This window comes from Callospermophilus lateralis, chromosome 2, assembly GCF_048772815.1.
Source record: "Callospermophilus lateralis isolate mCalLat2 chromosome 2, mCalLat2.hap1, whole genome shotgun sequence".
NCBI lineage: Eukaryota > Metazoa > Chordata > Mammalia > Rodentia > Sciuridae > Callospermophilus > Callospermophilus lateralis.
In genome coordinates this window covers 67,434,923-67,450,215 of record NC_135306.1, presented here as the reverse complement: position 1 = coordinate 67,450,215, position 15,293 = coordinate 67,434,923, and the positions used below count along the sequence as shown (strand labels likewise).

Genomic DNA, 15,293 nt, shown 5'->3' with positions numbered 1-15,293 from the left:
TAAAAATAAAAAGACAATTACCATCATTTAAAAACTAAATGGAGGAATAAAGCAAATAAAAAGAGGGGAGAAAAATTTCAAAAGCTCACTTTTCTCCTAATTTCTTTTTCTTTTTTCTTTTTTTTTTTTTTTTTTTTTTTTGTGGTGCTGGGGATTGAACCCAGGGCCTCGCACATGCAAGGCAAGCACTCTACCAACTGAGCTGTAGCCCCTGCCCTTTCCTAATTTCTATAAGTACTGATTAAAGCTGCTACTTTAGGAATATTATTTAAGAGTCATCTTTTCAAACTCTAATGAGTCTCACCAACAGGGTATGACAGCTAATTCCAGATTTATGTGATGCAGATATTGTTCAAAAGCTCAGTCCTGACTCTAGCATTAAATTTCCAAATGCTTTCCCAGTGGTACCTCAAACTCAAAACTATTTATTAAAAAGAATGAACTGACTTTTCCAAACCTACTTCCACCACCACCCCATCCAAGTTAATATATTTCCTATACTTTAGAGAATAGCTCCACATTGAATTCACCTCCCAAGAGTCATACTGCTTTTAGAATCCTTTACTGACTCCTTGTTGCCTACAGAAGAAAATCCAAACTGTGTATCATGCATTAAAGACTCTTTGTGGTAAGTTCTCCATCTCTTCAATCATATACTTTTGCTTTCTGCTATATAATACCATGTGTTCTAATCTTTCTAAAATATCCGCAGGTCCCTGGAATATAAAATCTTCCATAAAAAATTAAAAAAATACAGATTATAATTAATATGGAATTAATATACCCAAATTATAGACCTATAAACATATTTTTAAAAATCCATTTTTAAAAAATCTTCCCTATGCTTGGAAAGTCTAGACCATCTGTAAAACTCTCATTAGTATTTTTCTATTTCTTCATCAGTAAGAGTTGAGCAGTGATTCCTCTAATTTCCTTTTCATATAGGACCTATGCTTTGAATATTCCTCTTGTGATATATTAATCTTGCCTAACATGTTGCTCTTTGCTAGTTTGCTTCTGTTTTCCCCAAATCACTCATCTTGGGCAATTTTTGTCTTATTCATTGTTTAAATCCTTAACCTGCCATGAAATGCCTAATAGCCAGTAGAATTTCCAATAATTTCCTGAATTGATTCACTTATTATTGAACAACTGGATTCTAGTTTTCCTTTGTTCTGTTTGTAAATCTCTAAAGTTAACTCTGGAAAAGACAAGAATGGCACGTCATCTAACGGTCCCCTTCCCCTCCGTCTCTCCCTCCCTGACCCCCCTTTTTCTTTGTCTCTCTGTTCCATCCCTTAAACCTAATGGCGCATCTTCTAACAGTCTACTTTATTCATTTATTTACTTAGTCTTTTTGGTCCCCTAAAACTATGTTTGCCTCTAAACCAACTTAAGCCAATAAGATAATGCTACACACTTATTCCTTAAATATTCAAGGTGAAACTTTTTGTACACATGCTAATAGCAGTTTTACTTCTGTCCCTGTTTGTCAAACTCAACACAATAAAGGAATTAAAATTTAAAAATTAAATGAAACAAAACTTCATAAGGAATTCTGGAAAATTTTTAATATAGACCCATGACCCAATATAAAGAATTCTATTATGGATGCCTTATCTTCACTGAAAAGGATTCTAACCCAACTTTAACCCTCATAGTACTGTTTTAGAAGATCCCTAAATTCTCAGATGCACTGACCAATACCAGATACTGAATAAACAGAAGAAAAAACATTTTATGCACTTGTTCATTCACCCATTTAAAGTAACAATTAATTACTATATGTTTACCATTCCATAATATAGCAAATGTTAGAAACAGTAAACAAAATCATCACACAATAAACTAATTAAGAGAAACCTTTATTCATGGAACTTTCCAAACAGAAGAAAATTTAAGATGCTTATAAATATGAACTGAATACATGCTATTACAAAACTACAGATATTTATGGATATGATTTTTAAACGTTCATTTAAGCATTATGTCATTTCATGAAGGAAAGAAAAATTAAGGAGAAAAGAAATATAGAGTGTTAACAGAAATGATTCACAGTATGAGTTACATAATCATAGTTTCTACAATGCAATTTGAACCGCAGGAAGCACATTTGGTGTATGCTTGTAGAAGACTTACACTAAGGGCATTCTTCTACTACCTCTGTCAGCAAATGAATGGCTTCTGAGAATACATTCCAAATTAATGCCCCAGCTGTTCCTATGCTTATAAACAGCTGCTGCTGTGACTGCCTAACACTTATGGTGGTCTGTCAGCACTTCTAATCTCTGCCATTGCAGACAAGCCACTCAGCAAAGGCCTCTACTGCACTCCAAGGGAACTATTCCTCAACTAAGAACAGGGTGGTACTTGAGTTGCCAGCTGTGAGCCTCAGAGCTGCTGGGCCCAAGTTGCATGTCTCCCAACTGCTAATCATTCTCTCCAAAAAAGTTAGCTTAATAAAATACCCTTGTATAGAAATTTTCTGAAATCATGATAGTATTTAATAGAAAATTAGTTCAATCTACAAAAACACATTCCATGGATGTTTTAAAAGCATATCTATTTTATAAAGAAATGCACCTCTGCATGAATAGAACAAAAAGAGAAGTACCCGAAAATGGAAATCAAAATTTAATGAAGGACTATATCAGTAACCTAAAGGAAAAGATTCTACATGACATTTATTTTTGCAATTATGAAACACCAATGTGGTTTCAAAAATATTAAAAGGCCATTTAAATACATCAAATTAAGATTCCTTGGTATACTTTTCAGATTTCTGTACTGAATTACTTTCTTAAGTGGTTGAAAGTATTATGTATTCTTCCTTATTAAACAAAAGCAGTTACATAGTATTATCCTACTTCTGTAATCTTCGTTATAAGAGGCAAAAGTATTAACTAAATATGCCAATTAATTAATAAAGAGCATTCAATAAAAACATTTTGGGGTTCCATTTTTTTTAAAGTACACCTATATTTCTTGTATTAGAATCAAGTGAATATATACATATTACTTAATATTTACTATTAATAACTAAAGAAAGTATTTGTTGTTAGTAATAGCTTTTCGAAAGTACCTTGATCTTTGTGTTTCTAAAATTTTTCCCAGTCCATTTATTGATCTGAAATAAATAAAAAGCAAAAAAAAGTAAATGTTCACACTGTTGTTTTCAAAGCACAAAATCACATTATTTCTAAAACAGGAAATAAGGAAACATAAATATAACTGCAACCAGAAAAACTGAAAGCAGAAAAAAAAAGTTGCATTTTGTTATGTTTAATTATTCTTTCCCTTCAAACCCTAAATCTGGTATATTCTATTCATGCATTAAGAAAACATCATATGCAAAAATCTACTATACAATTGATAGACTAGGGATGAGTTTATGATTTACAAAAAAAGCATTCACTTCAGAAAAAAATGATTCATAAATAATAATTCTAGCAAACTCTCAAAATTTTTAGTGATAGCATTTTTCCCCAGGAACAACATCATGGAGATGGCTATATAGACACTAAAAGGATGGTATATGACTCTCTTTGTATGACATCAAAAATTACTTGTTAATTTCTTTTCAATACATTGAACAATCTATTTATCTTTATATCATCAATTCCATAGTCTTTACGGTTACTTGCCCAAGATATGTGGTACTTCTTCAAGCTTATTCTCAAGGGTAAGGCTTCCTACATAGGGTGATTCTGAGGCAAGTCTCCACACTACTTCTTTCAATTATTTACAAAATTCTTCATCTTCTCTTTTGAATATATTCTATAACCTGATAGTCATTTCTCCCAAAGCATGTTTAACTTATTTCCTCAAATCTGGTTTTGAGTCAGGCATAAGTCTCATGTACAACAGAGGGTTTAAAAAAAAAAAAAAAAAAAAAAGCCCCCCTAAAGGCCTGAAATTTATCAAACTTTTTTTTTCCAAATTCTTTTCTGGTACTGTTGTAAAGCACAGACTGACCAAAACAAACAAACAAACAACAACAAAAAAAAAAAAACTGGCTAATCATTAATAATGCTAGTGCTAGAGACCCAGCTTAGATATAAAAGCTAGGTGATAGTAATTACTCCTTTTATGGCAAAAATGTTTGCTAAAGAGATGATATTCTTCTGAGTAAAATTTAAAGATATGACTATTAATAAGAACAAATATAAAGAAAAGTATGAATTTCCTTTTTCTCCAGTTACTATTCATTATAAACAATCTCTTGATGAATCTTACATTTATTGATTCAATTTATAACATATACTATATCAACTAGCACAATAGATTCAGAAGTTGTAAATACTGCTTCTGTCTCCCACTCTCACAGCCACTGCAGTACACTGAGCTCCATAGAGACAGCACCAGGGCAAGTGAGAGCTGGAGAGGCACTTGGCAATTCTGTGCCTTGCTGAGGAAAAACAATTAAACATGGGCAAAGGAGATCCTAAGAAGCCAAGAGGTGAAATGTCATCATATGCATTCTTTGTGCAAAGTTGCCAGGAGGAGCACAAAAAGAAGCACCCAGATGCTTCAGTCAACTACTTAAGAGTTGTCCAAGAAATGCTCAGGTGGAAGACCACTTCTGGTAAAGAGAAAGGAAAATCTGAAGACACAGCAAAGGCAGACCATGCCCTTTATGAAAGAGAAATGAAAAACTATATACCTCCTAAAGGGGAAACAAAAAGAATATCAAGGATCCCAGTGCACCCAAGAGGCCTCCAATGGCCTTCTTGTTCTGTTCTGAGTATCACCCAAATCAAAGAATAACATCCTGGTCCATCCATTGGTGATATTGAAAGAAACTGGGAAAGACTGGAATAACACTGCTCCAATGATAAACAGCCTTATGAAAAGAAAGCTGCTAAGCTGAAGGAAAAATATAAAAAGAATATAGCTGCCTATAACGGAAAACCTGATACAGCCAAAAGGGGAGTTGTCAAGGCTAAAAAAAGCAAGAAAAAGAAGAAGGAGGATGAGTAAGATAAAGAGGATAAAGAGAAAGATGAATTAGATGCTGATGATGAATAAGCTGGTTCTAGCAGTTTTTTAATCTTGTCTATAAAGCATTTAATCCCCTTGTACAAAACTCACTCCTTTTAAGGAAAAAAAATTGAAATGTAAAAAAAAAAAAAAAAAGTTATAAATACTAAGTAAAGTAATTTTTGGCCATTATGCACAAGCACTGTACCCATTAAAGATGGCCAGTAATAAAAGCTATTGAAAGTCTCCTTATAAATTACATTTACTATGTTAGATCATACAAATAAGTCAAAACAAAGTCCCTGAACTCTTTAACTTCCTTTGAAAAGCCGATCTTTCGTTTCAAAAAGAATGGCAGTCTCCACAACAGCAAAATGACTGTTGCATTATTTAATACACAATCAAATATCATTCATATTGCCTTGCTGATGCACACTTAAGACATTAAAACAAATTGGAAGATAAGGCATAGCTAATAATCACTGAAGATATAAAGTCAACAACAATTCATGTAAAAGTGAGACCACCAGAGTTAGGGACACTTGATAAAGGACATAACTGGAGAGGGAGAGAGAAAATAGGCTCTACTGAATAGATAAAATTGCTGAGAGAGAAGATGAAGGACTCTGAAATTGGCAAAGCAAGAAAAACATTATGAACAATGCAGGGATTTGGCAAGACCCATTCACAGAAAAGTAAATTAACAATCTTGGGTAAAGTCAGGGGGACTTGATTTTAGAAAGGAGTCAAAGAGAAGACAGGAAAAGAAGAATGGAGTCAGAGGACCCTGAATATCAGTCTGTGAATTTTGAACTATTTTCTGCAAATAATGGAGAATGATTTTATATATTTCTATTATATAGCAATCTATTGGCCAACAACAACTGAGATTTCTTAATGTCCTTGAAGCAGGTCAACCTTGAACTTTAAGTATCTACAGGGCAACTGTCATAGTAAAGATACTTTGTATATTGTATTTGGGGTACTTAAAAGATTTATAATTTCTGCCTTATATTCTTCTTTGGACTTTAAATTTAAAATAAAAATTATTCACATTAATCAGATACCATGTGATGTTCTGATGCATGCATATATTGTGTAAGACTTAAACCCAGTTAAATATCCTTCTCCTCAAACATTTATCATCTCTTTATGGTGAAAATATTCGAAATCCCATCCTCTAGCTTCTTGATCTATATGGTACACAGCTGCTATCTACTATACCTAATGATTGCTCTTAATTTGTTTAGCTCCTCTTCTGAAATCAAGTCTGTTTTATTGATGAGAATGATATCTGCCAAAGCAACTTGCCTAAAATAGCAAACAAAAAACAGATGTCAAAAGAAAAATGTTGAGATTAAAAATAAATACAAATAAGTCATTCAAATAAATATCAGTTGAGAAATACTTAGGGTTCTACAGCAGTGATCCAGTGTACTCCAAATCTACTTATTCTTCAGACAGTACAGGGGAATTGCATTTATCACTATATAAATTCAGATTTCACATTATACTATTCATATTCTTTATTATATATTCATTCATTTACTAAGTACCCTTAAAACTCTGGAGCTATAAAGATAAGCCCCAAAAAGTTTATAATCAAAAGGATGATTTTCAACTGATAATTATCTTTATGAAGAGGCATAAAATTCAGAAAGCCAAAGAAATGAAAATAAGGAAAATTTAGTTACTAAAATATCTCAATGTTTACTATAATTTTCAAATAGAAAAAAGTTCACTTAACATAAATATACATTAAACAGTTTTGTTTAAAAAACTACACTTCAGAAGATACATCAATATATATCTTCTTCATCAGTACAAATTATATATTATCTCTGTAAAACAGATACACAGAAATTCCAGTTAAAGAATACAGCTGACAGACGCTACATAGCAAAACAGTTATTATAATTGGAAGTTCTATTTTCTATTAACAGGAGTAGTGAAGCTAAAAAATCTTTCAATTTTCCTAAATTCTTCAGGAAATGTTAAAAACTAGACTATTAGTTTCTGAGTCTTATGCTACATCAAAAACAAATTCTCATGAACATATTTCTATTTAAGTAATTTTATATGAATAAAGACAGAATGTACATATTTGCAAATACAGTCTTTAAATTAGAGGACTTTTATGTTTAAGCTATTTTTGGCTTTTGTTTTTGTTTTTGTGGTGCTAGAGATTGAACCCAGGGCCTTGTGCATTCGAGGCAAGCACTCTACCAACTGAGCTATATCCCCAGCCCATCTTCTTTTGGCTTTTATAACATTTTGCTATTTTCTATTTGGCTTATAAATATTTTCTATAAAACATTTTCATAAGGAAAAACATTACAATAATGTTTAAGTTCATTCTAATTTGAATCATAATTACATATCAATTGCAGTGTTTAGGTAGGATTACAAAACAACAGGGTATCATATTCCAAAATGATAATCAACTGTTTGCTGTTGTCTTTATTTTTTATGTCAACATCATCTGAACCAAATCTCAGGGGAGTCTTACTCTTAAACACAGCAGCATATTTAGTGAGTGTCATCTACCTCAAAACCTTTATTTCATTAGCAAGAATATGCTCAGAGCAGGCAAGTTAATTTAAATATTTATAAATCTAAAGACAAATCAATAAGGAACATAAAGTTACTTAATAAATGTTTTAAGTGCCAAGTTAAAAGTATTTATATATTCATCTATTCTGAATAACAATGAACACTGAGGCAGTTTTAAACTTTTTTTTGTAATAATCTTCAATTCCAAAGAAACTGGATGAGAATAAGAACATATTTTTAGTAGGGTGCAGTGACACACACTTGTAATCCTAGCAGCACATGAGGCTGAGGCAGGAGGATTTCAAGCTCAAAGCCAGCCTCAGCAACTTAGCAAGGCCCTACATTAACTTAGCAAGAACTTGTCTCAAAATAAAAAAATTAAAAAAGGGCTGGGGATGTGGTTCGGTGGTTAAGAGCCGAGGTACCAAAAAGAAGAAAGAGAAAAAAGAAAGAAAATATTTTATCCTACTACTTTCCAAATTCCTCATAAAGCATTCTGGTGTCCAGAATTCACATTATGCTACAATATCAATGGTTTTAAATAAAATGTCAGTTATTAATTCATTATGGATACAAAAAAAAGAAAATAAATTTGCTTTAACTGTTTTCATATTTGTTTTGTGGTTTCATATTACTAATTTTTCAATTAGTCAGCAATCAATATTTTAAGTATGAGTACCTAGTAGCTTCACTGATTAGGCCATCAGGTTTTTCTTCTGTTAAATGCTAAATAAAAACAAAATTTATAAAAAGTTACTGTGGTATAATGCAAAATCTAATGTCAACACAAAGAATTTTACTTCAGAGAAATCTTTTTTGCCTCTAAAAACTGTTTTGTGTTTAAATTTTTTTTCTTTAAAAAAATATTTTCTTAATTGACAGGAAATAAACTATATATCCTCATGGTGTGATGTTTCAGTATATTTATACATTGTATAATGTTCAACTCAGGCATTTAGATTACTCATCATCTCAAACAGTTATCATTTCTTTATAATGAGAATATTCCAGACACACTTTTTGCTATTTTGAATTATATGACACAATACTCTTGACTATAATTACTCTTCTGGGTAATTATAGTTACACCACAATTATTTCTCCAATCTGTCTGTGACTTTGTATCCATTAACTAATCTTTCCCTTCCCGATTCACTCTCTAAACACTATTTGCTAGTTCTCTAAGCTTACCTTTTTTAGATTTCACATGAGCGAAATCATGAAAAATTTGTCTCTCTGTGCCTGGCTTATAAGACTAACTATTTTGCCTAAAATTCTTTTTCTCCATTTCATTTTTGTTTCCCTAAGTGAAACTAAAGGGTTTTTTGGAGAGAAAGGGGCTTAGGATTTTGAATTCCTGCTCTTTTTCTTAAAAAGAAAACCCCTCAAATGAATATAAAAAATATGTAAAGCTATAGTTCAGATTTTAGGTATTTTCCTTTTTATAAAACTGCTCATTCTAAATTATTGATTATTACTTATAAAAGAATAACCATTGAAATTGTACCTTTTAAAAAGCTAACATGCTTCCTTCCCTGCATTCCTATATTCATGCCCAACTCCTCTTCCTCAAATCATGTATAATATGAACTTAGTATTGTGCCTTTTAAATTTCCTAAAAAAAAAAAAAGCTATGGGAAAGACACAGCCCTAATAATTCTGACCTAAAAGCAGTTTATTATTTGTAAATACAGAGTGATCTGATCTCTCCAGTGCAATTGCCTATCTTGCTAATTCTCCAATCAGGCTCACTCCAAAAAATTATTGACACTGACTTAGACACCTATGAGATTATAATAGTGTTCATTTTTCTGGTAGCAGAGTCCCCTCCCCCATAATCCTATTTAGAACTCTAAAAGTAATCAATGCCATAAGATCTTCTGGAAAAATCATGTTTTCACCTGTATCACCTCAGCCCTCCACACAGATTCCCTATTACAATAAAAAGCTAGTTACTGAGAGAGGCAATTGTAGTAAATTCTCTTTAAATTTCAATTAAACTTCTTAAATTATTAAATTCTTTTACATATGCTATCTCATTTAGACTTTAACTATTCTTATTTTATAAAGGAAGACACTAAATCTAAACATTCTCACCATCACAGAATACCAATCTATACACCATGAGAGGGCTATTATTACTATATTTGTAATAAAAAACAGAAGTAAAGTCAACATAATTTAAAATTTTTCATAAAATCCTTTTATGTCACATAAAATAAGTCTTGTACACAATGTCACAGGTTAATAATTTGCATAAAAATTAACAATTACCTAAATTAATATTCAAATTAAGTTTCACAATTCATTCGGAGGTGACCGCTAAAGTACTTAGATAGTTTAGTACCTAAAGGAAAGTTGGTAATAATTTAACTTAATAATCTTGGTTCAGACTATGGAAAGAGAAACTTTTTCCTTTCTTTAAGCTTACCAAATACTATTTAGGGGGAAACAAAACTAAACTAAAATCATGGGAATGATACACTCATTTTTTCTTAGAGAACAATCTTATATACTCAGGGGCAGAATCACTCTGCATTTATTATGGAAGTTATAGAACTTGGAGAGTATTGTATCAAAAATTATTCCATACCAGAAGACCAAGTTTAATATTTTTTCATTATTATTCTTGGCCCAAGGCCTCTAGAGAATAAAGCTATTAACAGACCCTTTAATATTATCTGGCTGACAGGCCCAACAAACTTTCCTTGAATGAATATTAGTTAACACCTCCTATTTGTTGACATAGATTCATAAATGTTGTTATCTGAAAATTCTATGTAACATGTAACAACAAATCCCTTTTCACTGAAAAGCAAATCTCTTTAACAATTATACACTGTAAGCAAGGCATCTGACCTTGAATGATCCTGTAATATTGAAAATTCTTTCAAAAGCCTTAAGAATTTTTCAAGACATTATATTTTTGACCTTTTGGGAGCCTCATTTGGGGTTATCTGGCTGTGAGTTGGTTAGGTGTAAAAAAGATATAAGAATTAAAAAATTTGTTTTTTCATTTCCATCCTAAATGTAACTAATAAAAAGGTAGTTTTACAATTACTCTCAATGTTTTGCATCCATTTACTTCTCCATAAGATTAGAAAATTTCATTCAAAGCAAACTGGGGTGGACTAACATATTGTACTACCTCTAGGCAGTCAAGAAGTATTAAATACAAAAATAAGCTAAAATCCCCAAAATAAAAGTCTATCAATATGCATAATTCTATCAAGAATATGCCTAATAATAATAATAATATATAGTCATAAAGAGACAAATGTCCTGTCCTATTGACATATGAAAGCTATACAAACATAAAAAATAATAAACACAGCTGGGCATGGTGGTGCACGTCCATACTCCCAGCAATTCAGAAAGTGGAGGCTCAGATTGCAAGTTGAAGGCTAGTCTCAGCAACCTAGTGAGGCTCTAAGCAACTTAAAAAGACCCTGTCCCCAAAATAAAAAATAAAAAGGGCTAGGAAAGCTTGGAGCATTGGTGTACACCTGTAATCCCAGCAGTTTGGGAGACTGAGGCAAGAGGATTGTGAATTCAATGCCAGTCTCAGCAAAAACGAGGCACTAAGCAACTCAATGAGACCCTGTCTCTACATAAAATACAAAATAGGCCTGGGTCCAGTGGTCCAGTGCCCCTGAGTACAATCCCCAATACCGAAAAACAAAAACAAAAAAGGGCTGGGGATGTGGCTCAGAGGAAAGTACTTCTAGTTTATATCCCCAGTACCAAATAAATAAACAAATAATAAGAAATGCCTACTAACATTTAGATATCAACTCAACATCTCCCTTATAAACCCTCTTACCTTCACAAGTGAAACTTGCACCAAAACAAAACTAAAATATGCATCTGCTCTTCAAAAGAACATTCTACAATATTTGGTCATTAAGTCAGATGATTTTTCATTTATCAAATACAATGTAAATTTGGCATCTATTCTACCTGCATAGGCAAAGTCCGCAAACTTTTTTCTAAAATATTTTATATTGCACATATGTCCAAAGTATTCCTCCTCTCTGCTTAGAGACTGTAGCTTTTGCTTTTATATAAAAAAGACTAATAATTTGTACTAATAAAACATATTCAAAAGGTAAAGCTTCAAACTCCCAACTTGCCCTACCACAAGAAACAAAGGGGAACAAAAGGATAAAATAGGGTCTGAGATGTTGGTCAAAGGGTACAAAGTCTCAGTTATGCAGGATGAATACATTCTGGAAAGCTAATTATAGCATGATGACTATAATTAAGACTACTAGATTAAATTCTTGAACTTGCTGAGCTAAAATATTAAATGTTCTCACCCCACACCTCACTTCAAAAAGTGGTAACTATGTGAAATTATGTGTCCATTAGCTTGATTGTTTCACAGTATTTTTCACTACACACACACACACACACACACACACACACCTCAAAACATTAAGTTGCACAACTTATTGCTACTTTGTGTCAATTATAACTCCACAAAGTTGTAAGGAAAAAAAGGAACAAATTCCTTGAAATAACACTACTACAGTCACAACTTCAAGGGCTACAGAGTATCTTTAAAAAAAAAAAAAAAGAAATAAAGAAACAATTTGGACAAAGAAGAAGAGGAGGAGGAGGAAGAGGAAGAGAAAAAAGCTAATGGGGCTGGGATTGTGGCTCAGTGGTAGAGTGCTCGCCTAGTATACTAGAAGCACTGGGTTCGATCCTCAGCACCACATAAATATAAAATAAAAAATATTGTGTCAACCTAAAACTAAAAAATAAATATTAAAAAAGTTCACTAGCTAAGAAAGAACACTGTTGTAAATGAAAGCAGAAATACATCTAGTGTCAAAGATGTCAGACATCAATGATTAAAAAAAAAAAAGCAGCAGCTATTTCTTTCAAATGGATTGGTTATAGATCTAACACAATTTCAACTTTTAAAAAATTATTGCAGGGACTAGGATTGTGGCTCTGTGGCAGAGTGCTCACCTAGCATATGTGGGGTGCTGGGTTCGGTCCTCAGCACCACATAAAAAATAAAATAACTACAACTAAAACAAAATATTTTTAAAAATTATTGCATGTTAGTCTATTTATTTTTCCAGGCTTTTCTAAGCAAACTGTTTTCTGACTGAATTGTTTCAACAGCTTGTGTAATATAAAAGAAGAACCAAAAAGAACCCTCTCACTTGACCTTTCCTACGTAACTTCATTCACTGATTCTATTGCATTAAATGCTGTCACATTTGTAGAATTGAAAAAAACAATGTCAGTAGCCCAAGTGTCAAGTCCTGAGAATAGAGAGCTGTCATTTTAAGTTGTCCAATTCTTTGCCCATGATTAAAAAATGAATATTTCAGATCAATGGGTGACAATCCCATTAGAGTGATAGCCCATGATATCAATTACCACTTCAGTTTCAATTTGGCTGGCTGGCCACAGGGTACCATTTCTCAGCTTTACTTGTGATGGGCTCGCTCTGTGAAGCATGACACCCTTAAATTGCTGCCCATTATCCAAGTGTCATTACTTGTACTGCCTCAGAATTCTCTGAATCACAAGCAGCTACTGAGGTCAAGCTTTGCAACCAGAGGAATTGGACAAGTTGGCAAATTCTTTATATAAAGGCAAAGTTATTTATCTGGCATCCGACTTAGAAAATCTAAAGTTTCCATTATCTTGACAGTATGTCAGTTTTGTGCAGGTATATTGATTTAATAATTTAAGAGGTTTTATCAAGGTGGCAGGGGGTTAAATGTATACCGTGTTTGCATTATTCAGAATGTTGCTTTGGGTTTTTGCTTTTTTTTTTTTTTTTTCCTGCTTCTTCCATGCTACTAACAGATTCTATTTAATTCCTTTGTATACCCAACTATACATATAAATTATTCTCAAAGTCATAAAATACATAAAGAGTTTGACTTCCAGTATGACACATTAAGTTTATCAAAAATAAACAAAACAACACCACAAATGAAATGACCTATCTATCCTACAGATATCACAAATTTGGGAATAAATTTGTAGATGACATGTATTCAAACATGCCTGTAATATTCAAGATGAAGAATTTACTTTTTGTTTTGCTTGCTATCTCCAAGATACTTTGCTAAAAAGATGATTTCAGAACATTCAGTCATTAGAATATTTTTGAGCAAAATATTTGGAATCGATCTTTGAATCTTTAGACAATTCATAAATTGAGATTCTAAACTCTAAATAACAAAGTACTGCCCAAACTTCTCAAATTAGGGTGCTTTATCCCAGGAGGAAGTAAATGACCAGAAAAGGAGTATCAGTGGCCATTTGACAAGCCTAACATACCTTCTTAGAGCATAATGTCATTGGAAATTTTGAAAACAAACTTTAAATATTAGTAAGTTTAGATATATCGTAGGGTAGAATACAAAATTAATACAGACTTTTAAACACTGGGTTTAAACTTACAAAAGATTATTATTTTGGACCCCAGATTGAGGTGCTGGGACAGAGGTGCTGAGGAAAGAGATGCTAAGGACAGAGGATAATTTCATGCTCAGAGGCCTTTAGTGATGTTTCACTTGGGAAGTCAGAAAACACTATTTTATTTTATTTATCCATATGTTTTAAAAGATTTCACTAAGTACATTTTATAAATTGAGGCCAATTAAATGTAGTTGATGATCTTAGTAGTTAACAAAAACATTCACAGAAAAAAAAAAATTCACAGCAGGATATCTTTTGATTTAAGATTTCTCCTCACTAATCCCATGCACAAATTCTGATTTCTTCAAAATGAGGCAAAGAAATATTTTTTAAAATCTCATTTCCAGCTTGTGTTTGATAGCATTTATAACAAAAAATAAGATCTCCTATGCTTTTACCATGTTCAATTTGTTCTATCAAACAGGAATACTTTTCAATACTGGGGTTGAATTCTAGTGAGGAGTTACACATACCCAAACTTTATCCTCATACCATATCCTTATTACAAAATATAATAATCCCAAATTTTGTGACAATATTAAACTAGACGAAAAGAAATTCCTAACTTAAAAACACAAAATAATTTAATAACACACAAATTGCACCTACTATTCAGGATAACTTTTGAAAAACATTTTTGTTAAGAAAGGTTTCAAACAAATACAAACAGAAAAAATAATACAATCAACTCTTATATTCCTAGCTCTCTGCAAACTATTAGCAACCTATAATCTTCAACTTACTTTTAATCCATATTTTGAATCTACAACAGTTATGATACCTACAAAAGAATAAACATTTTAATCATCCTTTATTAAAAAGATGTTTATTAATATTGTATAATTACACTTGAGAAGGACAATTAAAATTAATCTCAGTTCAAGAATGCTCTTCAATAAAACAAATAATTTTTTTTCTTACCAGTGCTGCAATCTAATTCAATCCCAGGAATAAGTAAATGCATTTCAAATATATATAGAGTGCTAAGCACTGTTTTAAGAGACTATAAAAATATTTTAAACATTTAAATTATTATGTAAAGATTTGGGGCATTGTAAAATATTTTACTCCTAATCTCTTACCAAATCTAGCTCACAAAAATGTTATATATATATATATAACAAGTACCTAAGTTCCCAAATGATCAATTAGTTTAGAAATCTCTGAATATATATTAAATTTTTTCAAAGGATAATAGCAGCATGAGTTTAATGATGTCTATGGAATTTAACCAGCTACATGCCATATATATTAGAGCCCAATTAAGCCCAGCTTCAAAGACTTAAATTTCACCCTTTAGTCTA

General features: G+C 31.9%; 1 protein-coding gene and 1 pseudogene across 2 annotated transcripts in view; one reads left to right on the top strand and one right to left on the bottom strand.

Moving 5' to 3' along the window:
• Nucleotides 1-15,293, bottom strand: part of LOC143390959 (zinc-regulated GTPase metalloprotein activator 1B) — a 42,463-nt gene that overhangs the window by 16,012 nt on the left and 11,158 nt on the right. For both annotated transcript variants that reach the window (XM_076843448.1, XM_076843449.1), the window contains exons 6-9: nt 14,733-14,770; nt 8,213-8,259; nt 6,205-6,291; nt 3,083-3,127 (exon numbers count right to left, since the gene is read on the bottom strand). In XM_076843448.1, the coding sequence (XP_076699563.1) occupies nt 3,083-3,127; nt 6,205-6,291; nt 8,213-8,259; nt 14,733-14,770 (217 nt within the window). The remainder of the gene's footprint in view (nt 1-3,082; nt 3,128-6,204; nt 6,292-8,212; nt 8,260-14,732; nt 14,771-15,293) is intronic.
• LOC143390960 (high mobility group protein B1 pseudogene) lies at nt 4,429-5,028 on the top strand (annotated as a pseudogene).